This window comes from Meriones unguiculatus, chromosome 10 (genome assembly GCF_030254825.1).
Source record: "Meriones unguiculatus strain TT.TT164.6M chromosome 10, Bangor_MerUng_6.1, whole genome shotgun sequence".
Lineage (NCBI taxonomy): Eukaryota > Metazoa > Chordata > Mammalia > Rodentia > Muridae > Meriones > Meriones unguiculatus.
The window spans coordinates 53,787,445-53,813,742 of record NC_083358.1 but is presented as its reverse complement, the minus strand read 5'-3'; the positions used below and the strand labels follow the sequence as shown (position 1 = coordinate 53,813,742).

General features: G+C 41.2%; 2 protein-coding genes across 7 annotated transcripts in view; one reads left to right on the top strand and one right to left on the bottom strand.

Annotated features, from left to right (window-relative positions):
• Positions 1-20,912, top strand: part of Zzz3 (zinc finger ZZ-type containing 3) — a 65,679-nt gene extending 44,767 nt beyond the window's left edge. For 4 of the 5 annotated variants that reach the window (XM_060392480.1, XM_060392482.1, XM_060392479.1 and 1 more), the window contains 10 exons: positions 6,949-7,087; positions 9,073-9,220; positions 9,307-9,422; positions 10,136-10,207; positions 11,095-11,196; positions 11,664-11,759; positions 14,055-14,207; positions 17,459-17,593; positions 19,354-19,454; positions 19,696-20,912. In XM_060392480.1, the coding sequence (XP_060248463.1) occupies positions 6,949-7,087; positions 9,073-9,220; positions 9,307-9,422; positions 10,136-10,207; positions 11,095-11,196; positions 11,664-11,759; positions 14,055-14,207; positions 17,459-17,593; positions 19,354-19,454; positions 19,696-19,840 (1,207 nt within the window). In that variant the 3' untranslated portion in view covers positions 19,841-20,912. The remainder of the gene's footprint in view (positions 1-6,948; positions 7,088-9,072; positions 9,221-9,306; positions 9,423-10,135; positions 10,208-11,094; positions 11,197-11,663; positions 11,760-14,054; positions 14,208-17,458; positions 17,594-19,353; positions 19,455-19,695) is intronic. The other variant, XM_021649631.2, reaches the window with a different exon arrangement.
• Positions 20,913-24,963: 4,051 nt separating this feature from the next.
• Positions 24,964-26,298, bottom strand: part of Ak5 (adenylate kinase 5) — a 178,303-nt gene continuing 176,968 nt past the window's right edge. The window contains exon 14 of one of the 2 annotated variants that reach the window (XM_060392486.1): positions 24,964-25,573. In XM_060392486.1, the coding sequence (XP_060248469.1) occupies positions 25,505-25,573 (69 nt within the window). In that variant the 3' untranslated portion in view covers positions 24,964-25,504. The remainder of the gene's footprint in view (positions 25,574-26,298) is intronic. The other variant, XM_060392487.1, reaches the window with a different exon arrangement.

The window sequence follows — 26,298 nt, the reverse complement described above, 5'->3', positions numbered from 1 at the left end:
AAGAGTCTTGTGTACAGAAATGGTCACAATCTGAGTCACCCCATGTCAGTGTTTATCCTTAAAGTGGCAACTTCTGTTTAGCTGTAATTGTCAGTGGTTGTGTGGTAACTGTAGTTGTTATTTTGTTACATTTGCTTAACAGTTTTCTCTTAAAGTGCAAAGTACAGCTCCTTGTACAGCAGTGTGTATATAAATGTGTAACCTGAGGTGTGTTTAAGTCTTCCTTGTGACCTGTCTGAGAACAGCCTGCCTTCAGGATCTTGCTTTCTCACCACCCATGTAAACTGAACTAGTCTCAGCTGGTAAACTTTTGCAGAATGCTGTGTATTACTCCTGCCGAGTAGTTAAGAGGTGTGTGTAACATAATTTGTGGTTAGAGCAGCTGTAGAACTGGCTAGAAAATGTGTCATATAGTCATTGGTTACACTTGAGAGCTTTAAATATTTACTTTGACTGATATTCTGAGTCTTGAAAATTTCAGAGTATTAAGATGGATTATAAAGTATGCTGGAAAAGATTCTAGGTGTTTTGTTTTCCTCTGTTTACTTTTGGCCTTTGGAGATAGGGTCTCATCTTGTAGCCCAGGTTGGCCTCCAAATCATGGTCTTGCCTCTGCCTTCCAAGTGGTAGGATGTCCTCAAACCAGATTGCTGCTTAAATTTATTTTTATTACATTTATTTATTTATATGTGTATGTGTCAGTATGTTTGTGAATGCACTTGCCTTGGTGGAGGTAGGTTCTCCCCTTCCACATGTGGGCCCAGGGTACAGAACTTAGTTCCTTAAGCTGGATGGCAGTCATCTCCTCAGCACCCCCCTTTTGAAGGACACTGAATGGCACTGGAGTATACAGTGTGGTGAGCCTTAGTTCTGATAAACTCCAGGTACTTACTACATCCTGTCAGACAAGCTGTTGACAAGCCTGTTCTTTGTTTAAGATTTGAAAACAACAGTTGACCAAGTTGAAAACCGCCTTCTTTTTCTGGAAACGGAAGAGGTATCCTGTATTTAATGGACACAGAGCAGCCAAGAGTCTTAATGATTTAAGGCAAAATGTGTTCAGTCTGGCTCATAGAATTGAAGAGAAATCATTAGACGCTTTAATTTATATAAGAACACATTTAAAACAGTTATTGGGGTTTTATTTTATTTATATATTTTTAAGATTTTATTTTATGTATATTGGGTGTTTTGCCTACGTGCTTGGTGCCTGCAGAAGCCAGAAAAGGGGAGTTATGGATGGTTGTGAGCAACCATGTGGGTGCTGGGAATCCAACCCAGTCCTCTGCAAGAGTAACAGGTGCTCTAGACTGCTGACCCATCTCTTCAGCCCTGCAAGCTTATTTTTAACCGACAGTAATATCATATGTAGTTTTGATTTGCAGCATGGTGTTTTGAAGTATGGCCTTTACAATATACAAGTTATGCAAAATATCATTTGCTCTCATTTGCTCAGTAATGAAAGTTATTCACTTTCTAACCGAATGTTCCTTATTCTCTTGTCCACCTATTCCTGATAATCACTCTGCCTCCATAAAATCTCCTTTCTGAGTTTACATACAGCTTGAATATTCCTTACTGGGATTACTCAGACTGAAGGGTTTCAGACTTGGTGATATTTACACTTAGATAATGAGGCATGTTGAAGATGTGTGCAGTTCAAGTCTAAATGTAAAGTTAGTTTTACATGTTTCATGTCTAGATGACACATACTGATGGAAGGTAATTTTGTATGACATTTCCAAGGTGTCATGCACTGCTTCTGGCCTGTCTCACAGGTCAGGTGTGGAGTAGTGGCCATTGCTAGTGGAATGGAATGTTCATTGTGACTTTGATTTACATGTCTCTAATGATTAGTTGCTGTTGACTTTTTGTTCTTGTTACTGGTTGGCTGTTGGTATGTTTTCCTTTAGGAACGTATACAGTCAGGTCATTTGCTTATTTCTTAATGTGATTTCTTGTTTCTGAGCTGTTTAAACCCTTCATATATTTTTGCTACTAATCGTAATGTTATAGTGTGAACTTTCTTAATAGTTTTCTTTGCTGTATAGGAGATCTCAGGTCTTACATTTATGTTTTAGTCCTTCTGCATGCTTTTCTTTAAAGAGATTGCCCTTCTAATTATCTTTTGTTTGCCCCTTTTTCAAAGATGGATTACTCCTGGAGTTTGAATTTTCTTTTGGCTTTCTGTTCTGTTCATTTACTTGTGCAATGTTTTGTGTCAGTACTGTCATGTTTTGTTTACATACAACAGCTTGCTTCTGTTTCATAAAAGTGGCATTAACTCTGGAGTTCATAAGTAGTTTGGACACTTTCAAAGCTACCTCCACATCTTGAGGAAATAATGGAATTATTTTATAGTTTGCATTGTAAGGGTTTTTGTCATTTTTGTTAACTTTATTTCCAGAATTTTAAGTGTTTACTGGACTGAGGTTGAATCTGTAGTCTCTCTTTGCTCTGTTCTTACTACAGCAGTCTGTGGTGTGTGTAGAGTGTGTGCAGGCTCAGGGCTGGCTGGCCATGGGTGCGTTGCCAGTGTCAGGGCTTCATTAACCATGTCCTTTTTTGTGGGAATAGATGCAGCATCCTTGTTTTGCAGCAGCAGAAGATAGGGAGGCGCCTTTCGCCTTTCCATTGCTTAGGACGTGCATGTGTGACCTGCATCTTGTGCTGTTTACTCACATCCACCAGTCACTGACAATGCTTGTTAACCCCCACCTTCTGCGCATGCGTGCGAACACACACACACACACACACACACACACACACACACACACACGTGTTCTACAGCGCTTGCATGCTCAAAGCCTACAACCTGGGGGGAAATAACTCAGCAGTTCATCTTGCTTGAGTTTTTGTTTTCTTTTGCCTTGTTTTTGTGTTTTCTTGTGTTGAAGATTGAACCATAAGCTTTAATATAATGTGTTTTCTATCACAATCTGTATTTAAACATTTTAATTATTCCCTTGGTTCTTTTTAACAGGTGGTTTCTCCCCTATGGGGTCTAATCAACACTGTGTATTGCATTGTCTTGGCAAGCCTTTGTATCCTTAGAGGCATGTAGAGCAGGGAGGCTGTGGCAAGCTTCTGCGTGAGACCTGTGGTAAATATGCTCTGTGGATGATGTACTTCCTGTTGCAGTCACTCTATTCCAGTGGTTCTCAAATTCTGGGTCACGCCCCCTTTGAGGTTGTTGAATGACATTTTCACAGGGGTCGTCCAAGACCATCAGAAAACACAGATATTTATGACACGATTCATAACAGTAGCAAAATTAACAGTGATGAAGTAGCAACAAGTAAATTTATGATGAGGGCTCAACACAGCATTAGGGACTGTATTAAAGCGTTACAGCATCAGGAAGGTTGATGCAGAACCAGGGCTGCTCTGTAGGTAAACATGTGCGTGGGGCTGTAGGAAGCTGGATTTGTAAATTTAGGCAAACCATGCTTGTGTCCTGATCGCAACTGGATTTGCAGCTCTTTCTTTTTCCTCTGATTATTGTTAGACCTCTAACCCAGGACACATGTCTGAGGTTGTTAGGTTTTCCCAGCATCCCTCAGTCCTTACTTGGTGGTACAGAGTATGGCTGCTATGCCTCCCCTCTTACCTAAACTTCACTAGCTCAGGGCCTGGGCTTTCTTCCAGCAGTTGGCCTTCCTTCTATAATCCAGCCCTTAGGTTGTCTGCCCTTTTGTCTACCCTTTACTTTCCTGGCCTCCTTCTTCCCTCCCTTGTCTCCTCAGTGGGGATAGGTCCTGTCCCTGCCTCCAGCTATGCTCTTTTATCTGCACCGAGCCTCCTCCACCATACCCAGGAGCAGTCATGTCCTCATTTTCTTCTTCCTCTTCCTCCTCCTCCTCCTCCTCCTATCTGGTGCTGAAACTGACAATAGAAACCGGGAACCTTCCTGCTAGACAACTATTATTTTGAAGAATCAGACCAGGCTTGTCAGAATGTCTTAAGCTAGATTTAAAAAAAAAAAAAAAGTTTCCACATTATTTCTTAAGGTTAAAAATGTCCAAGTGAGCTCTTAAGAATTCTTTCCACTGTAGAACTGGAAACCTGGCCCCTAGAAAAAGATGCTGGTGCACTGAAAGTAAAATTTTCCCTCCTCCTCTCCACTAATGGCTCTACATGCAATAGTACTGCCCACAAAATGGACAATAAAGTCTTTTTGACATAAGGATTTTTACCCATATACTATTTTGTATAAGTGTTTATGTTCATAGAAGTCATTAAAGCTTGGCAGGGAAGGGTAGTGAAAATAATTTAGGTATAGGAACTGTAGTCAGATGCCATCCCCTAGCCTGAAAACTAAATGTTTACATGTCAGGGTCATAGAAAAAGTGAAATGAGAACTCTTTGCTGCATCTGAGCTGTTGGCATCCTGTAAGGATCAGCTAGCTGTAGAGTGTGCCCAGCTGTCCTGTTGGAAAGCTCCAACTGTTGTTCACACAGGAAGTACATGCCATCTTCTGAAGTTACACTGTTACCTTGGCTGTCAGGAGAGGAGCCAAAGTGAAAGTGTTTTATTGGCTCTTTGGAGTTTGGGGATTTTTTTTATTGTTATTGTGTTTGTTTGTTTGTGTTAATTTGGATATCTGTGGTGAAGAAGTACTATTTTACCATCTTGTATTTGAGGCAAAGGTTTTTCTTTGTAGTATGCTTTGAATGCTCTTTGTTTGAAATTTATGAATTGTAAAATACATCAGTGTCTAGCATGTAATATACAAAACATATGTTAGACCTTATATTTTTGTTGTGTTTTGAGATACCCAATAGGCTAGGGTACCCTCAGATTTCTCATCCTTCTGTTTTAGCCCCTTGAATGGTTAACTTAAATCTTACTACATAGTTGCTCATGTATCTTGTTTGGTCACAGCCTTGTTGTCCCCTAACCAGAGCTGAAAGCATTGGCTGGTATGATCTGACAGGAGGGTCACAGTGCCACTTACTACGTGAAAATGGGGTCATCCTAGGTAGCTCTAGCTGCCCTGGAACTCAGTATGATTGGCCCCAAGCCCAAGAGGCCCACCTGCCCCTGTCTCTCAACTGCTGGAATTAAGGATCTATTAAGACCACACTTGGCCTTCTTTTTTAGAATTCACTTTAGAGAACTTCAGACAGGAAGTAGGTGAACCACTGTGACAGATCCCCAGCTCCAAGCTTCTTCCATCTGCAGGATGACTGTTCTGCAATGCTGTTCACTCATGCACAGCCACTTCTGCTTCTTTCCCTCCTGCCATTGGAGTTCCCTTGTTAAACCCAGTCTCCACATCTAGTTTATGGTGGTAATTGTTAGAGCTGTTTAGAGAACAATGCTTAGGTTAATGAACACCTGAGTCTTGGATTCTTTGGTGAATGCTTGTTCAGTTTGCTTTAATGTGGAGAGAGCTGTAGGTGGGACTGAAAATAGATCTGTATATGTCATACTGTTTGGGTGTCATTCCAGTTTTTAATTTTTTTTTCTTCATATCTACCCAGGGATAGATGTGATAGTCCTGACTGGCACAAATCTCTGACTAATCTAAGAAATAATTTAAATTGGGGTAGAAGCATTGAATTCAGTGTTCTTCTACAGGTTTTCATTATTCTAGATTTTTTAAGTGTTTACCTTACACCTTCTTGTCATCTTGTCAGAATCAAGCAAAATTAAAGTTGAAAAGTTATGCTTTCATTGCCCCCTCCCCGCCTTGTGACAGCATCTCTTGTGCCCTAGTCTGGCCTCAGATTGGCTGTGTACACAGCCCATACAGCTTTATGTTAATATTCAGTGTGTCATCAGCTTTACTTACAGAGTCCTGAAAACAGATGAGATGGTTTGAGCATCACCGTGGTGATGGGTCTCGTTGCTTTCCTGGCTTCTAACTTACAAAATTTAACTGTGCTTCTGATTAGGCAAAACATGAGATAATGTTTTGTTCAAGAGATATTTATTGTGCGTTTGAATGCTGGGAAGTTGGTTTTTTTGTTATACCTTCACTAAATAAAAATAAATAAGTAAAGCAAATAACAGATATTTTCCATTATGGACTCATGTCTATTGAGAAACAAAATGTATTTGGACCATAAAGGAAAGCTGCTCTGTTGATACTTGACGGACATAGCTTTTTCCTTTGTAGTAATTTTGAGTGACTTTTTAATCATTTCTGTGAAAAGTGTGTGAGTATTTGAGGCTTTGGGGTTACTACATTTCTATGTGTATTTCTATGTGAAACCAGGTATTCCAGACTCAGGACAGTGTTAGCCAAAAGACACTGAATAAGAATGAGATAATTAGTGTATCTCTGCTATAGTGAGACTCCAGGATTATGATAAATAAGTAGATGGGTGTGGGTGAGGCTTTGTGTTTGCAGGCAGGGAAATAAAAATGCCCTCAGCCTTTTTCTTTGTGTATGTTCAGTACATTTTGAATGCTGGAAAAAGTAGTGAGGCTTGTTAATAGAAAATGAAATCTTTCAGATGTGAGTAATGTGGATTATTGAGAACTGATACCTGCTACTGTATAAGCCTATGCACACTGTCCTGTGCCTTTGGGGAGAAAATGCCTTAGATGTTATGTTCCCGTAGAGTGTAGCCAGAGGGCTGAATTTGGTGACTTGTCTCATTGTGTGAAATTATGTGATTTTAGTTCTTTATTAAGTGTCTTAAAACTTTGGTTGCTGGAACATCAAAATGCTTTCTTGTTTTCTGAACTCGTTCAAGGTTCAAGAATTAGAAGCTTTAAGATGGGAAAGAAGGCTTTGCTTTCTCTAACTGATGTTTTCTGACTAGGTACTTCGTAACTCAGGAAGACCTCATTTAATCCCAGTAATATGTTTTACTAAACTCTTTCAGGTAACTTTTAAAAGACTGTGTGACTTAATGCGCAGTAGATGATACCTTGAACTAAGTTTGTTGTTGGTCGTAGAAAACATTAAGTGAGAGAGCTCTCTTTGTCTCTAGTTATCAGAGACTGCTACAGACCATTGCTGTACTTGAGGCTCAGCGCTCTCAAGCAGTACGAGACCTGGAAAGCTTAGGCAAACACCAGAGAGAAGCACTAAAAAATCCAATTGGATTTGTGGAGAAACTTCAGAAGAAGGTACCAAAAAGCTGCACTTTGCTACTTATAAAGGTTATGCTGTGTTTGATAATTTAAAAAAATTATGTTTTTTTTTTCTTTTTTTCCTCCGTGAGTCTTCGCTTTAAAAATATTGATTCCACACCCCTCTTCAGGTTAACCATATTACTGAAGACAATATTGTCTTCCTCTCCTAAAACAGTGAAATTTTCCCAAATGAAGAGAGGTAAACTCTAATTGGCTGTTTGGCAAGAGTAGTTTCCTTCTGTGTCTGCCTGCCACCCTGTGACCTCTCTTCTTCCTGCTTTCAGGGCTCAGGATGGTGGAGCTCTGAGGCCTGTACAGAGGCCCGTGAATTATTACCCGCTTCTGTTTGGGTTGCAGTGTGCTACCGAGTAAAAGAGCAAATGTTTATGAACACAGCACACGTTTGTTTAAACATGTTTAAGGTTATGAGAACGATGTCCATGTAGAGAAATTGGATTTTATTTAATTTTAAAAAGGCTTTTTTTTTTTTACCCCTTAATGTGAAACTAACTAGTTTTCTCTCTTTTTTGAAACTAATGTGTAACAGTGAGCCATTCAGATATATTCTGAGTGCCTCAAATTAGGGAGTCCCTAATTGATCAATATTTTTATACACACAAATACATTGTATGTGTGTTTCTGAGTGTGTGTATGTTTTTTTTGGGGGGGGGGGTGTTGTTCTCTGGTATTGGGGATGGAACCAGGACCTTGTGCAAGTAAGTGCTCTGCTACCACTGAATCTGGCTCATACTTGAAAGACTCAGTATCAGCATTATGTGAAACATTTAAAACAAAATCTACGAGTACCTCTGTGTACTGGTTAAATGAGATGTCATTTGATCAATCAATTGACTATTCCTTCTCCTGGTTTCAGAAAACATTGTGTTTCATAATACCTATATAATCTATATATTGGCTTGTTAAAAACTGGCTTTTAGAGCTGTGTTGTACCTACTCTGTACAATGGGGTTTCCCCTAGGTCCAGTATGCTAGTGCAAACTTAGACTCCAGCACTTTCCTGAAGCTGGAGGATCACAGGTTGAAGGTCATCTTTACCTACCAATTGATCAGATTAGCGATCATCCTGGGCTACAAGAGACACTTTCAAAATACAAAAGACCAAAAAACAACCCTAAAAAAACAAACCTGAAACCCAATAATAAATAACTGAAAAAAAAAATCCGTCTTTTATCATTATTTAATGGTTTGCTTGAGCACAAAGAGGTTCTTCAAATGGCAAGTATTAGCAGATTAAAACTGTTAGAGAAATGAATAATAATGTATTTAACTTTAATTCCGTTTTATTTGTGGTTTTGTAAACAAAAAACGCATTTAGGCATAGTAGGTTTATATGCAGTTGGCTATTTGCTTGTTTTTAATTTCTAGGTTTAATTTAGAAAGTTTTACTTACTGAACCTCTTAACTTATAAAGATAAATAGAGGTGTATTAAATCCAGGTAGCAATAAAGAGGCAAGATTTACATTGCTCAGGAAGAATTCTTTGTCTTAGATTTAATTTAACAGTTTCATTTTTAGGATGTGGTAATTTTGGAGCAAGGGGTGTAGCTGTGTTGCAGGTGTGTGCATGCTTTGTAGGAGGCCTGAGTTTAATCCTAGCACTGCAGGAAAGAATGGCATGTCGTGACTTTCATATGTGGCAAGGGTTTATAGATTGTGAATTCATAGTTTTACTATGTTACAGATAGCCTTGAGGCTCAATGTCAAGTTTTGTGTGTCGCATTGTTGCATCCAGCACACTGTCTTTGCTTGTTCTTAGAGCTGATAGTGTTTGCTGTGGTGTTTATGTATAAAGTTGCTGCTGATGCAGTGCAGTATCTCTGTATAGTGTGTTAATATGTTCCAGTTAGTACCCTTTGAATGCTATTTACAGTGTGCCTGTTGCATTTTTATTTGACCTGTTATTCTCTGAGTTAAATGTATATTGTCATTGATATTTTTATTTTGTTGTCTTTTCCCAGGCTGATATAGGGCTTCCATACCCACAGAGAGTTGTCCAGTTGCCTGAGATTGTGTGGGACCAGTATACCAATAGCCTTGGGAACTTTGAAAGAGAATTTAAAAATCGCAAAAGACATACGAGGAGAGTTAAGTTAGTTTTTGATAAAGGTAAGAGCTCACAAGATAAGAATTGAATAAGGAAAATGCCAGGCAGTATTTTGCTTGAATAATTTTGTGTGTGATTTTATTTTTAGTAGGCTTGCCTGCTAGACCAAAAAGTCCTTTGGACCCTAAGAAGGAAGGTGAGCCCCTCTCGTACTCCATGTTGCCATTGAGTGATGGTCCAGAAGGCTCCCATAACCGTCCTCAGGTAAGTAAGCAGTGGGACATGCCTGCCTACCATAAAACTGTTTGAACACTTTGCTGATTTGTGTTCTTAAAAATGGAAATTTGTTTACTGAAAAATAATGGGAACATGAACTTTCAAGGGGAAACCCAAATCTGCCTCCCAGCTGCCGGCCATGACATTTTTTGTTGTTGTATATGTCCCATTCTTCAAGGTGCAGCTTCTTATAAAATGATGGGGATGGGGGGGGTGGGAAGAGCCTTGTGATCAGGCTATAAAGTGATTACATCAACAAATTAATGAAAAAATAGTCAAAAATATGTAACTGGTGTTGATCACATTGTAGGGTTTGTATGGATTTTTAAATGGGTGTATGGGTGTAGGGGTGCTGTGTCTAGTACTAGTGCACCGTGGAGTGTGACCAGGATTTCAGATGTGGCCTTGTCTCTGTTGGACTCGTTAGTTTTCAATTTTGAACACATAGTTCCTGTTTTTAGAGAGGAGTTACTTTAAAAGCAAATGTAATACAAGAATATGAAAAAAATTATAATCAGTAAATAGATGATGTATATATTAAAAATAAATATTAAAATATTAAATTCTAAAACATTCTTTGTGTGCTATTTGCTTATATCCTTGATGGTTTCCATTTATAATAAGCCTATATATATATATATATATATATATATATATATATATATATATATCTGTATATATATGTGTGTGTGCATTTGTAGATGATAAGAGGTCGCCTATGTGATGACACCAAACCTGAAACATTCAACCAGCTATGGACTGTTGAAGAACAGGTGACACATACTTCTAGCTTCTTTGCATTAAAAGAAAATATAAACTGTTAATAGTAGAATTAGCACTACCAGGCAAGTGCTAACTGTATTTAATTCTTTTTAAGTCATGAGTCTAAAATATTTAGACTTATTTTTTTATACCTTATTGCTTATTTTATGAATTTTGGATTTTGAAGATGTGTGAACTGTTTGAAAATAATTCTTAAAAACAACTGGGTTTGGGAAGGAGGCAAGAAATGGGTGGATATTCTTACAAGCAGCTGTGATAGAGAAAAGATAAGTAAAGCTGATTCCAGTTGATTGAATTCCTGTTGTGTGGAGCTGAAAAGTCAGATTGGCATGCTTGGAACGTTGCTGTTCGAATTGCCTCTGCTAGAGTCTGCTGTCACTCTCTGCTGTAACTGAGTGTTGTATTAAAAGCCTTAGGAAAACTTGATTTTATGTGTAAATGGTTGTGTTTTTAGGATTTATGTTTTAGAAGCTGAGTTTTAATATTCACTTGGATGCTGCACACAACAGAGGAAAGAGTCTTATATTCTAAATCTAGTGATTTTCACATGTTTTTGTTAAAGCTGTAAGGGAACCACATTCTGGCAGGAAAAGATAGTTGGGAAGCTATGTTCACCAAGATGTGTACTATTTCTCTTATTTTCTTGTTTTCTTGTACTTGCTTTTCATAGGTGCTTTTTCTAAACTGTTTGCCTGTGGCATCTTATGTTCCTAACTGGAACTGTTGTCTGCCTTGTGATAGTTCTCTAGTTAGTGATATCCAGAGTTGGCAGAGCAGTTCTGTGCTTTGGATGAAATGTGAGTGTATCTGTTCAGAAATCCAGTATTTTAAATGGAATACTTTTTTACCTTAAACTTTGGTCTTGGGTTTGGTGCAGAAAAAACTTGAACAACTACTCCTGAAGTACCCTCCTGAAGAAGTAGAGTCTCGGCGATGGCAGAAGATCGCAGATGAGCTGGGCAATCGGACAGCCAAACAGGTGATGGGAGTTGCTCCGGGCTGTGTATGGTTGATTGTTTCTGGAGGACCGTTCTGTAGCCACACCAGCACAACTCATAGCATTGCTGGTTGTAGTGTGTGCTGATGTTAAATTGATTAGCACTTCTTACTTTTCTTTTGATTGCAGAAACAGTGTAAGTCACCCCGCTTTGCATCAGTGCAAAACATTAAAGGAGGATATCGTGGGCCTCCCTGCTCCTGAGTGCTTAGGGGGTACACTGACAGGGTCCTCTTTGGTCAGATTGTGCTAGCTGATTTTGTGGCATTTCGTTAATGTGATCCCTGATTGTCTTTCTGAGGATGGACACAGCAGCTTCCTTCTTCATGCTCCATGCTCCATCTGTGTGACTAGCAGATGGGGTGACAGTTCAAGTTCCTTCTTGGTTTAATTGGTATTAAAGTTTCACATCATTTCATTACATTAAGAGAGTTGCCATGTCTCCTTAGGTCGCCAGTCGTGTACAGAAGTATTTCATAAAGCTAACTAAAGCCGGCATTCCAGTTCCAGGCCGAACACCTAACTTATATATATACTCCAGAAAGGTGAGGAGTGGGGTGGGAGCAAGCCTTGGCTGCAGTGCATTGAATTCAGAACTGTTGCACAGACATGAGTGTGTTAAGCTGCACTTCTCTTTCTGACATTTCACTGTGTTGGCTATAAATGCAGAGTAAGATTCCATTGTTGCTATTTAGAAAGTGCATTGAGTTTTAACAGTTCTTCATTGTTTTCTTGAGGGAAATATGAATGAGTACAACTTGAAGGGCTTTTTTACCACCTTGTTAGGAATGTCTTAGTGATGTTAAGTTTTGTGAGGTGTGGACTCTGAAATGTAGGCCAGCTCTCTTTATGCTCTGCTGCCTAGGCTGGAAATGTTAGTGAAATTTTTAACCCTAACCATAGCTTTGAAGCTGTAAATATGTTTTTTTCTCTCCCTTCCATTTTATCGTGTGAACATTGACAGGTAGCTGTTATTTATGAACCATGCACAGACCTTTACATACATAGGCATGCTAGGCCATAGTGACATGGGTAAACTGTCTAGTCACAAACTAGTAAGCTGAGAACCATTGTTTTTGGAGACATACTGTCATGTGTAGCCCTAGCTGACCTAGACCTTGCTGTATAGACGGTTGTGGTGGTGCTCTTGCCCCTGCTGGGAAGCAAGTCCTGGAGTTGCAGATGCTGCTACTGTGCTGGTTTCATACTTAGTGCCAGGGAGCCTTTTGCCCCACCCCACCCTTAGGGGGCATGCAGTGTGAGGGTCCACCAAAACAGAGTTAGCAGTCTTCAGTGTTGCGTCTCACACTGTCTCTGCTGCCCTGAAGTGAGGAAAGCTTCTGTCTCTGATACTCAGAACACTGCAGTAACTTGCAACCATGTTGTGGGGAATTGAAATTGGTAAAAGTAAGGGCAATTGGCTTCTTCTGTTAGCTTGATAAATCCTTATGATACCTCCCTCCTTCTACCACTCTCAAATGTTAGCTTTCTGGTAGATGCTATTTTATATACTTTTACATTGGGAAATCATTTATGCAGCTCACATCTTACAATTTTTTAAAAGATTTATTTTTTAAATTATGTGTCTGCATGTAGGTATGTGTGTGTGAATGCTCTGTGTGAATGTTCATGCCCACAGAGGCCAGGGGCATTACATTCTCCTATAGCTGGAATTTACAGAAGGTTGTTGTGGGCCACCTATGTGGGTTCTGGGAATTGAAGTAAGTCCTCTACAAGAGCAGTAACTGCCTGTAACACCTGAACCATCTCTCTAGCCCATGAGTTTTTGTTGTTGTTTTGATTTCTCTCTTTTCTGTTTTTTTCAAGGCAGGGTTTCTCTGTGTGGTCCTGGGTGTCCTGGACTCAATCTATAGACCAGGCTGTCCTGACACTCACACATGCTGGGGTTAAGGCCTGCGTCACCACTGCCAGGCTTTTCGAGCTTGTTTTAATTTGCTAATTGTTTTAAGTACTAATGATACATAGAGCTCTTAGAGCCTTGGAATGCTAGAACTTTTGCGCATCAGTATTCAGACTAACAGCTGTACTTTTCATGGTTCTTAATTCTTCGTCTCCACCTACCTCCCTATCTTCTTTCTTTCTTTTTTTTTTTTTTTTTTTTCCTGTGCTGTGATTCAAACCCAGGACTTTATTATGCCGGGCATATGCTCAGCCAATATGTTGCTTTACACCTTGTATTTTTACAACTAAATGAAGAATAACCAAGAAGGAATACTGGTAAAGCCTAAATTTCCTCCATTATGTGTGTAGTCTCTTATAAGTTCATAGACATTGTGGCTGTAAAGGTCTAGGTCAGCCATAGCCATAATGGTTCCTGGCCATGGTGAGGGTTTGAAGTTTGGAATGGGTGAAATGATGGCTTTGCAGTGGTTCTTTGTGTCTGTGGTATGTACTGATCATGAATGGTGTCTACATGAATGGCTGGTACAAGGGCCTTGCCACACTCTACCAGCTTCTAGCTACACTGCCTTCATCATGAAACTCGGCGTCCTCGTGCCTGCACGGCTTCCCCTCTGAACCATAGGAGATGGCTGCTCTGTAGAAGTGCTGTGGGGATTAAGTGATGTATAACTTACTTGTTAGGAAGCAAGTAGCCACTCAGCGTTGGGTGACTGTTTTTATGGAAACTTGTCTCTCTGAGTAGTTAATTTCTCTAGCTTAGGTCATTTTATTCTCTTGACTTTCAGTATAAGCTAATTGCAAGAGTTCAGTGCAACCAGCATTGTAGGCTTTTAACACTGGGGTGCATGTATGGTTTTGTACTTTTGATTCTGTTGATGATTTTCCACTGTCCCAGTAAAACACTTTTTTTCTTGCAGTCCTCAACAAGCAGACGACAGCACCCCCTTAATAAGCACCTCTTTAAACCTTCCACTTTCATGACTTCGCATGAACCACCAGTGTATATGGATGAGGATGATGACCGGTCCTGTTTTCACAGCCACATGAGCACTGCTGCTGAGGAGGCATCGGTAAGTCCCACCTGTTTTCACACACTGGAGTACATGATCTTCTGATTATCCTGCTCTCCAGAGAGTGTTGACATGTCCCCTTTAACAAGTCAGATTTAGAGTTACTCTGCTTTTAAGTGTTTCCCATGAAAAGTTCAGCATAGGCGTAAGTAGTGAGAATAACCCAGATCCACTGCAGATTATTTTGGCTGGAGTTCCAGACACAAACTCAGGTTCCTGAGAAGGTAACTTTTCATGTTATGGATTATTTGGCTGCCCCAGTCATTTCAAGGGATATGTGTGTGTATGCGTACACTTATTGGGTCCCTGTGCACACTAGGCAAGCACTCTGCTAGCTGAGCCATACTTGTTTGTTTGGATCCAGAGAAAGGCGGCGGGGGTTGGGGGGCCTCTGCTTTCATTTTCCTCACCCACACCACCTGCTTGAAAGCTGGGTTGTTTGTCCACAGGTTTGCCTCTGTCTGGACTATATCGCCTGTATCCTTGTCGTTTACCTTGTTTTTCTGCTCTGAGTTTCTGTAAAGTGATTAGTCCCTCGCTTGAAGAATGTATGCTAAGACTGATTCACACAATTAGAGCAGGAGATTTTGGGGAAAATTAGAGAAAAAAAAGTAACTTTGTCTCTTAAATAACCATGTAGTGATTCTATTATCATTTTCTCTTTAAATATTTCCTGGAAATGTTCATACTGTGTCTTACAATACAGCCTTTGTGTATAATTTTGTCCTTTGTGATTGTTAGAAGGATTCATTTGAGGAACTACTTAGCTAAACATGTAACAGACTGCTAGGTATTTGATATGGGGTTGTAAAAATACATGTTTTTGTTCTTCTGAATCTTGGGCTTGTATGTTATTTATCACTTAATAAACAGTTGTTACAGCCATTCAGGGAACTAGACGGCGCTCTTGTGGTCATTTAGGAGGAACCTAGTGTAGGAAGTTTACGAGGAAGTGTAAGAAAGTGGCCGTGAGGACGGTGCTTGCAAACTGGTTACACATTAGCTGTGTGTGGAGGGTGGCAGAACACTGGAAACAAGCACTCGGTGGTAGTCACATGCCTCGTTATGTGCAGGGCCCTCACTTCACTTCCCACGAGAAGAACTGTTTTAAAATATAATGTCATAAAGTAAATTACATTTAACTTTTCCTTGGTATTTATTTTTAAGTAGCACCAGTGTAAATCATACTGATTACATTTCAGGAATGTAGTCTGGGACAGTCTTCAAATGCTAATCCTCCTTCCTCAGCATCCTCAGGGCTAAAAGTGCAAGTGTGTATCACCATGCCCTCTGATCCACATAGCTGTTGAAAATTATTATCTGTGAATCTTCTGATAGCAGAAGGCTTCTCTTTCCAAAGCAGCAGCAGCTAAAGAAATTAGATGTGCACAATTTACTTTTTACTTTGAAAAATCCATGTTCCACCTTAGCCTTATCTGAAATAGCATAACCCAGAAAGCTGTTGAGTACACAGTTTCCTATGTTAACAAGCCAGTTGTGTTACCATATAGTAGTCTCAGATCCCCTCCACCCCCACTACCTGAAATTGTCTATGAAACCGTGTCTTTACAGCTCCTAGTGCCCACCGTCCCTTATTCTGTATGCACATGTGACTACCGAGGACACACAGGTGCTCTGCTTTCCATACCTGTAGGGTCTTTCTGTGTCTATTGATTCACCCATCAGCTGACTGAACTATTTAGGGAAAAAGTATCTGTACCAAAAATGAGTAGACTTTTAATAATAGGTGATAGAACTTTAAAATGGAAAAATGTATGAAAGATGTGGTAATGGAACGTGAAACTGAAGAATTTTATCTATCTGAAGACCTTGGACTTGACTCTTATACAGGAAGCTGCAGAAAATTTAAAGTAATGGTGGGAACAGTGGAAAGACTGGGTAGTAGAGGATGGATTTGAGAGAAATGTTACATCATGACACAATTAGATATGCATGAGAAAAAACTTAGAATTCTGTATTAGGCAGCTGTGTATATCAGGAAAATAAGGGTTCAAGTCATCCACTCATTAATTAATCTCACTAGTTATTTATATGATCTGAGGAGTTGTTACAATTTTTATAAACATCCATTTCCTTGATGGGAGTATAAACACAATAGTTAATGACAGAGGGATGAGGGAGATGAGATGTTATCTTATCCAGGATTGAGAATTTATGGGACTTGGGGCATTGGATTGAGGGTGCATTTAGAAAGCTAGTGACCATGGGGTCAGCCATTCAGTTGCAAAAGATCCTGGGTAGCAGGGGAAGATTGGGAAAATAGAAAACCAGTAAAGCGATTAGTAATCTCAGTAGGCTTTTGAAAACCAATCTGAGGTGAGACTTCAAGAGAAATAGCAAGCAGCATTGTGAGAGGCTTACATGCTATTTTAGAGCAGACGTGTAGCTAAAGGCAAGGTCCAGGATGTAGCTCTTAGGGGGGAACCAGAGAAAGATTGCAGGTGGAATGGCTATGGTGGACCTAGCATTAGAGATCACAAACAGAGGCGGGACACTGAGGGTCTTAGCATTGCCCAGCGTAGGGAATGGTCCTGTAATGTAAGGACACAGACTTTGCATATCAGTTTTGAATGGCATGTCAGTTTTAGGGTTGGAGGAACCCTTACTGGGTTTTACATCTTGTAGTTCAGTGTTTCTGAGACTCTTAAAGTCTACTTTGTTTTCTAAGTAGCTAGTGTGATTCAGTTCATCCCCTTGACTAAAAAATACACTGTTTTGATTAGTCATTGCAAATACAGACTATAAAACAGAGTTTGCTGGTTAAAAAAAGATACCATGTTTACAAAGGCAAGTGTGAAATTACTGCAGAGCAGGGAGAGGTCAGATATGAGGCTTCTGAAATAGCTCTGGTGACAGTATGTCTCCAGGTATGGAGTTCATCGGATCCTTATAAAGCATTTCAAGTCGTGTAAAGTGGGAAAGTGGGCTGTTAGGCTAATCAGCTTGTAAAGTACTTGGTGCAGTTTGGGTTCCCAGTACCCACGTGAATCCATGAACATGCTGGCATGTCCTTAAGCACAGCGCTGGGGAAGCAGAGGCAGGGAGGCTAGTAGAGCTGTTGGCCAGCCACCCCAGCTGAATTGTCAGCTCACACACATCAGAAATAGTCAGCACTAAGTTTCTGAGTCTTTAAAAGCGAGAACTGTTCAGTAGTGATAAGGATTGTGTATTTCTTACACTTAGTCCATTTAAATTATTGAACTAACACTTTCATATTTTGTTTTTAACAGGATGAAGAAAGCATTCCTATCATGTATAGGAGTTTACCTGAATATAAAGAACTATTACAGTTTAAAAAGTTAAAAAAGCAGAAACTTCAACAAATGCAAGCAGAAAGTGGGTTTGTGCAACATGTGGGCTTTAAGGTAAGCTGAAAAGGGTGAAAAGGGTACTGTTAGTGGCTTCTAGATTCTTCACTTCTGGAATCTCTGAGCCTTCAGGGAGAGCGCAGTAAGTTTCTCTGTAATTCTTTTAGACACACGTGCAAAGCTGTGCCCACAAGTGGGTGTCACATAGTCTAATGTTCCTTATGGAGAAGAGCACATGCAGTTGTTGATCGTGTGAGTTGGAGGCCAGCTGGGACTATGTAGTGAGCCTCTGTGTCTTAAAATAAAATAAACAAATCCTAGAGATGTTAAACAAGTAAAAGAGCTGAGTACACCTAAAAAAAAGTGCATGCTGTAAAGAGGAGTCTGTGCACAACTGGAGGTTTTGCCAAGAAGTTTAAAGAATCCTAAGAGGTTAGGGAAGATTTGCAAGATTTTAGGACATTTCAAGAAAATGGGTTTGCTACCTTTTAGGAAAGCACAGGATTTAGACTCAACAGCCCTACTTGTTTACTGTTACTGAATTTTGTAAAGCAGTTTATTCACCTATTTTTAATGGAATTAAAAATATATACATGAAGCAGGGCCATAGATCATTCTGGCTGTAGTGTGAGGACTGGATTAAAAGAAGGTTAGAAGGAGACAGCTGGCATCTTGGGGAGTCGTCTTAGTATTTCTCAAACATGTGCCCTGGCTGCACATCTGTTAGCGGGAAGATAAAGACTGGCCAGTTTGCGTCTCTGTAGGTGCTAGAGATGGCTGCGCTTAGTTAATTAGATTGTGGAACATTGCAGTAAGACCATAATGTGGGGTTGCTGTTGGCATGTGCATGAAAGGGCCAATGCATGCTGACCCTTCAGGCACCTTTCTCCTCTGTAAGGAATTTTCCTAACTGGCTTCTAGTTTTTTGAGAGGAAACTCAGTTTTCTCATAATTGGGTGATAGTCTCAGCCATGGCTTATTGGGCAGTGTGTTATCAGAGAATATAGGAATGAGATTTATTTTGCGGCTTAGTCACTGTTCTATTGTCGTGAAGAGACAACAACATAAGGAAACTCTTTGAAAGCATTTAATCAGGGGCCTGCTTACAGTTTTAGATCCTGAGTCCGTGACCAATATGGTGGGAGGCAAGCAGGTTGGTGCCAGAGCAGTAGCTCTGTATCCTGACCTGTAGGCAGTGGGCAGAAAGAGACTAGGGCACTCAGTTTCACCTTTCCAATGACACTCCTCCCAGTCCTTCCCAAACAGTTCTACCAGTCAGTGACTAGGCATTCAAATATATGAGCTTATAGGGGCCATTCTCATTTAAATCACCATACTTAGTTTCCAAAATTCTGTGCTGATGGGCTCCTGCAGAGTCTCTGTGGAGAACAAGCTGTGCCTGTTCTCTTGTCATTACAGGCTTTGTTTTTAGGGGTTCAGCCTAGTGAGTGTCCAGACAGGAGTGTGGCATTATCTGGGTGTCTGCTGCTACGTGTCTGGGAGGCTCTGGCTCTGGAGATGAGTCAGTGTTCACGGTCACACACTGGTTTCAAGTGAATATTGACTAATGGTAAAATACCCAAGTTTGAGTTGATTGACTTAAGAACTTCTTGGGTAAATGCAAAGGTTGTTTCTCATTTCCCAGTAGTCGGTTGTTGAGTGGATGAACCTTTATTTACTTCTCTGGGAATTCTGCTGAACTTATACTGGTGTGTTAAAGAACTGGACAGCTTACAGGGTGGGGTGTGTCCTTGTTAGATCATGTGCTTCCTAGTAAAAAAGAAACGTAGCCAAGAACTCTTGTGCATCTGTTGCAGTGTGATAACTGTGGTGTAGAACCTATCCAGGGGGTCCGGTGGCACTGCCAGGATTGTCCTCCAGAAATGTCTTTGGATTTCTGTGACTCTTGTTCAGACTGGTAAGTGTTTTATCTTGGAGACAAGAACCTGAAGCAGTGTACTTTAAAGCATAACTATGCTTCTATGCATTAGGTTCTACTCTAAGCAGTTAAAATCTTCCTTAAATCACATCACATCTCAAGCAGCTTTCTATTAAAGCATTTTAATAGAGTAATTTAACTGAGAAGATTTGGGGAGGGGCAGATGAAAATGCGTGTGGAGTCACATGCTGATGAATCTGTCTGTGTTTTCTACTTGCAGCCCGCATGAAACAGATATTCACAAGGAAGATCACCAGTTAGAACCTGTTTATAAGTCAGAGACATTCTTAGACAGAGACTACTGTGTGTCCCAAGGCACCAGTTATAGTTATCTGGACCCCAACTACTTCCCAGCCAACAGATGACATGGAAGAGTGTCGCCACTAATCCTGGTCAACACCGCAGTGACGTCATTGTTGGTGGTGTGCACAGTCTGCACACTCGCAGCGTGAGCGCTCCCCGAGTGTTCTCATCAAGTACAGCTCTGCACCGGGTGCTGTGGATGAGCAGCTGAGCATTCCTGCTGAGCTGAGCGTTTCCCGCTGAGGTTTTCACCACCACCTCAAAGCCCTGTGGGTGGTGGGCCTAAGTGGGTGAGATGGGAACGAGAGCTCGCATTAATGCCAGAGTGAATTCCAAAGGCTTTAAAGACCTCGGTCACACATGATAATGACAGACAAAGTATTTATATTAAATCAGTTTAGTAGCTTTCAGTTTGTGAAGATAGTTTTCAGCGCAGAACAGACTTACAAAGTTTTAACCAATGATGGTGTTTGCTTCTAGGATGTGTACTCTAAAGAGCTCACTGTCCGGTGGCCACGCATGGCCTTCAGGGGACAGGAGCTGCTTAGCGGTTTGGTACCTAACTTTTAATCACGATGAACTGTCCTTACTAAGAGCAAAGCACGAGGTAGTGGTGGCTTTGCTTCTTTAACCAGCTCAAGGGGTGTGAATGTCATAAAGTTGTCATGCAGATATATTTTTTAAATGTCATGTTATATAAGATGATCATGTGATGTGTACAGACTATGGTGAACGGTGCCAGTGGTAGTAACTGTGTAAACTCTGATTCACAACATTAACCCTTTAAAATACACAGCCTTCTGCCTCTGTATTTCGAGTTGTCAGTGCAGCTCGTCAAAGAAAACTGCCTAATATGAAAATCATATATATGGTGATAATTTTTCCTCTTTTGTAGTCTGCACAAAATCCATAAAAGATTGTATTTTTATTACTATTTAACGAGTGATTAAATGTAGTCTGCACAGTGAGCAGAGTTCACAAGCATTCTTTTATACTGCTGGATTTTGTTGTCCATCATTTAAAACATTTTGTATGTTTCTTATCTGTGTATACAGTATGTTCTTGAATATTGTTCATTTGTCAGGAGAACTGTGAGAAATAAAGTATGTGGATATGTTTGTTTATATTATAGAATACTTGTTGTGGCTTCCTTTGGGTCAAATTTGGATTTTCTTTTTCTTCAAGTGTTAAAGTAGAATTTATTATTTAAAAGTCTGTTTTCCATCTGTATTTGTTTTCTGTTCTTTATGAAGGGTGAAGATGTATTGTGGAAGAGTGTGAGCTTGAGACCTGTTAAAGGTGTTAGTGTTCTTATCTAGTGTGCTGAAACACTGCACATTAGGGATGCTGACCAATGTCCAGATGTGGAACCTAAATGTATGTCGAAATTTTTATTCTAGTAGGTTTTTTTTCTTAATAAAATTAAGTTCCCATGTATTGAAACAGTTGATTTCCAAAAATTATCAACAAAGAAAAGATAGTATATTCGATGGTAAGTTGAGTACTGATACTTGTCAAGTTTTATCTTTGCTTTTCTGTTTTTACGTTCAGGGAACATTATTTACTAATTCTCTTCAGTACTCAGCAAGGTATTAAAATCTACCCTGAACTTTTTGATTAAGAAAGACATAGAATTTTAAATATGGAAAAGAGAAATGTAAGTAATATATTGATTATCGCTGGTCATATTGATGCAGTCTATTGTTATAGAAAGAAAAGCCAGCAGGCCTTTATCTCTGGGCTGCTAGTGAAGGAACAGCAGTCAAACTGTAAGGTGCCAGGGTCTTCCCTCATCCATAGCATACAGTCAGTTTTGGAGAGCAGGTCAGATCCAAACATCCCGTAAAGGTGAAATCCACCCTGGAAGGGGAAGTGAGGGATGTGATTGTGGGGTCAGCAGAGCAGACAGACACACTTGAAGGCAAAGATTTTGAGACTGAGGTAGTAATGTGGGTTTTCCCTGTATGAAGAGAAGATGTGTTTGTTTTGGATTTTGGATTTTTCGGCTCTGAGCACATCATCACCATGGCTTGATGGGAATGTTTTTCTTGTGTTTTTACTTGAGGGTTGCAGAAGTGGGCAGGCTTATTCTTTGCACAAGGAGACCTTCCATCTCTCTACCAAGGAGTACTGGTTGCTGACAGGCCACTGATAGCTATGCTTGAGAAGCAGTGTTAGTGTTTCCGTGCGTCAGGTACGATGCTCAAGTTGTTTGCTACCGCAGAAGGAACGTTTAATAACACCAGAAGCCGCTGTTCCAAGGTTAGGGAGAGAGGAGCTTCCCTTTAATACGATGCTCCGCTAGCATCTTCTCATGCGGCCTCTGCTGCACACAAGCCAGCAGGTGGCTGCTCCTTGGATTCTCAACCCAGTGAAGCAGGTTCCTTGAGTACCCTGTTCTCATGAGAGAGCTACCCAGAACAAAATTAACTGACTCTCCCAGGTCATATTGTTAGTGAGGTGATGAGACTTGTCTCTGAGCAGGGCTGCTCCCTTTGTCCCGCTTGGTTTCCCAAGCAAGAGCACCGCTACTGTGAGGCAGTCTGGTTTCTCGTGCTCTTTTCTCATGCATTGCTAGAATACAAACCTGGGGCCTGTGTGTGGCCAGGAAAAGCACCAGAGTGTCCCAGCACTGACTCACAGGAGCACACGTGCCTCTCCATTGCCTCTCACCCGACCCCTGGTTTTCCTTGGCTCTTCGCCACTCTCACGTCCATCAGATCACAGAAAAGTTTACTGAGGTGGTAGGACCGTTTTTAAAGGCTGACAGATAGATGATGGCGCAGTGCTGTAATAGATGTCTTGTTCTGTAAAAGTTCCCTTAAATAGCTGCGTAAACCTGGATAACCAGGTTTTACAACCGGCTATTCTGGATGTACTGGAGGAAACAGCTCGTTTCCATTGCATTACCCTTTTTAAACCCTTTTAAACTGTAGAGTTTTAGTTTTCATATGATCCCACAGTTTATCCATCTGTTAAATGGGTTGATTTGTGAGTTGTGTCATGTTAAGCTTCATGAGAGCAGTTTATGTGTGTGTCTCTAGGCGCTGACTTTTTAACAGACTATAACTATTTGCCGGTTGCGTGACCCAGTGTTTGGTAAGTTACACTCTTTCTGTAGAGGTGGTGGGGCCCAGTACATGACGTGCCATGACTCCTGGAAAGCCTGTTGCAGGAGACCCCTTGGCGTGCCTTCATGGACAGCCTTGGCATCCAGCTTTACTTGTAGGGCGTGCTTAGCCAGTCAGATCATGCATAGTGGCTGGGACTCAGTCATATTTGCAGTGACGTTTTGGGTCCTGGTCCCTGTTAGGGAAGTGAAGCGGTTCTAGGAACTAGTTGCTGATTTGCAGCATTGCTAACTGTGTATGGGGGAACCGTGAAGACACTGAGAATTAAAGCATGTGAGTTCTCAGTAGTAACAGATGTGTGGGGACTCCTGTAATAGAAAATCCAGGCTTTTGTAGAGCTTATAGACTAACAGAAGGCAGCGATGTGCAAATAAACCTATAATTCCCTAATTAAGTAAGATAATTTCTGAAGAAAAATGAAGTAAAATAGGAGTCTGAGGAGCTGTATCGTTTTAGATTGAATGGGCTGAGCAACCTTGAATGGCAAAGGTAATTGGCCTGGAGTGTGGGAACTAGCTGTGTGGATCCTCTGTAGGGAAGAGGCAAGAGGATGCCAGTGGTAAGGGTCGTGGAAGAGCTGGGTCTCCTCTAGCAGCTTTGAAGACCGGCAGTGTGGCTTGAGACAAATGAATGAAAAGAAGGGTCCAGGTGATGGCATTGGGGAGGGCACAGTACCAGGTCAGGTGCAGCCTTGAGCATGGGTCATAGCCAGGCAGTTTGCATTTGTCTTACACAGCAGTTTGCTAGGCAGAAACTGCTACGGTCCACTCTTTTTAAAATCTGTGACTTTGTGCTATCACTTGGAGCCATTCACAGGAGCAGTTGTGTGCTCCGCTGCTCTGTAGAAAGCTGATTGGCATTCCCAGGTACTGCTTTCTGCTGAGGTTTTCCAAAGTAGCTGCCAGCTACCTTGTGGAGTCCCAGCTGGCTCCCCTGCCTGCCTGCTGCCTTGTTTCCTCACATGGAGCTGTGGGCGCAGTGTTTGCCAGTTTGTGTGTGTGTGTGTTTGGAGACTCTTAACTCCTACAAAGTCACTCATTAAGTTTTCATCCTGTAACAGCACTTCTCATCTTTGCTCAGATACTCAGATATTCCCCTGTCAAGTGTAACAGCTTGGGGTAGTGTAAGCATTTGACAGCTGTGTGAGTTTGGGAACATAACGCACCCTTTCTGGTAGTAGAGGCCTAATTGTAACCAAAGAAACTTAATTTCTTGTCTAGCACACACTTATATTTCTGTTTAGGAACCAGTGCTAGAGAAAAAGAAATTTGAAATGGACCATGTATCATGAATACATTAACAATTTCTCTGTAATAGCTCAGATCCGGTCTATGGCCAAAGTTCAAATCATATAAGTGGATCATAATTTTAAACCATTACTGTGTTTGCTTCTGTTTGGAATGAAAGCTTTCAAATGCTTTCCAGAATGATGTGAGTTACAAATAAATAGAGAAAGAGTTATCCTGGCTTCCATTTATTTCATTTGTACATAACTTTTGAGGGGAAAAAATGATTTTAAAAATACAGTTCTGTTCTGGAAACATCTGTATTTGCTCACTCATTGAGGAAAAGAATCATGCAAACCAAACTGCGTAATGATTGAGCACAAGATGCAGATATTTCAGAAGACACAAGCAGCTCCAGTTCAACAACTCAGCATAAAACACGCACACTTGACTGGTGTGGTAGCGCTAACCCCTGGAGTGGGCCCATGAAACAGACACAGCACAGGAGCTGTGGGACACTGGTGCCCTCGCGTGCCCTCCCAGGTGAGCTGTGATACTGCCCTTCCTTTTTATTTGGCAGTATGTCAGGGAGTAATTACCTCAAACCAAAACTACCAGGTGGTTTGTCCAGTATGTGAAGTAACGAATCATCTTTCATACTTGTACATTCTGACCAGCCTCTGGTGCTAATTTACATAATTGCCCAGGCGTCCTGCTGCATGGAGGGAAGAGCAGCTTGTACACTTGGCCAGCGTTGTTAGCTTTTTAGGACACGTCCACGCAGCTAGCGTCCCCAAAATGGATGGCACTCATTGCCCTGTGTTGCTCTCTAGGAGGAGCTGGATAATACCATATTTTGAAACATTTCTATCAAGTACTGCTGCCTTGATGCCTTGCAAATGCTCCACAGGGCATTTAAAAGTCCCACCGGGGCTCTGCCAGACCCCTGGGAACTGGGAGAAGCAGTGGATATCAGAGGAGGTATCCAAGCCTGTCCCCATGCTAGCGACCCACATCCAGGGGGAACAAGTACATCAGTGAGAAGGAGGCTGGGACGGAGAATTAGGGATGTGTTCTCCCTGTACACATCAGACATCAGCTGGCCCCGGGGCCCCCCTGGCATAGGCCCTGCCCTGCAAACATCTAGACTGTGCTCCGAGGTACAACCTGGTGACAGAAAAAAAGCGTGCCGGAGTGGAGGAGAAAGGTGGACAGTCTGAGAATACCTTGCCCGATTTCCAGAACCCTCTCCCATGAGTTTCGCTGCGAGGAAACAGCTGGCCAAGGTGGGTAGGGGTGGGAACAGAGAAATGTATTAAGGGGTGAGTTTCGTGCTCCTTTGTGTCCACTTGAAAGTTGTGCATCTTCTTCAGAAAACTGACTCAATAGCTGTGCAGAGCTGGAGAAAAACTTGATCTGGTGTTCCCTCTGCATTCACCTGTATTTGAAAGGAAGAGAGTTATCCTTTTGGCCTGCTTTTAAATGTGATTTTTTTTTTTAATTATGAAACACGATTATCTGCTTTTGCTCAGCAAATTAAAACAGTGCCCACCCCCCCCCCCAGACACAGAGACTAAAGTGAAAAGTGGTAACTTAAAAAGCAGGTGCCTGTGTGGTGGAGTCTGCCTTTAGTCACAGCACGCAGGAGGGCGCATCTCTGAGTTCAAGATCTACATAAGGAGCTCTAGGCCAGCCAACGGTACCCAATGAGATCCTGTCTCCAAAATAAGCAAGATGTATATCCCGAGATTAAAATGAGAGGGCATTGCTACATATTTATTAAAATGGCTGACATCACCAAATCCTTACTAGGATGTGAAACAACTTGAACTGGATTGCTAACGATAGAGAAAAACTGGTGCATCCACTTGGAAGGCACTGCACTTCAAATACCCCCTCTAGCAGCTTTTTTCAAGTTAACATCGAATACCCCCAGACCTGCACATGTGTGTACACGTGTGCACAGCATTCTCCACGATTGGCAAAACTCGAATGTTACCAGGTACCTAGATGAGTAATGTAGGTCACTTAGCATCGAGGCGAAATGAGCTGGAATGAAGACACGAAGAGACTTAAATGTGTGGTAAGCCATTCTGAGCGGGGCACATACTGCCTAGTCCAGCCTTGACAGTGGAAAGAGCAGTTACAGCGCTGCTCTGCTGC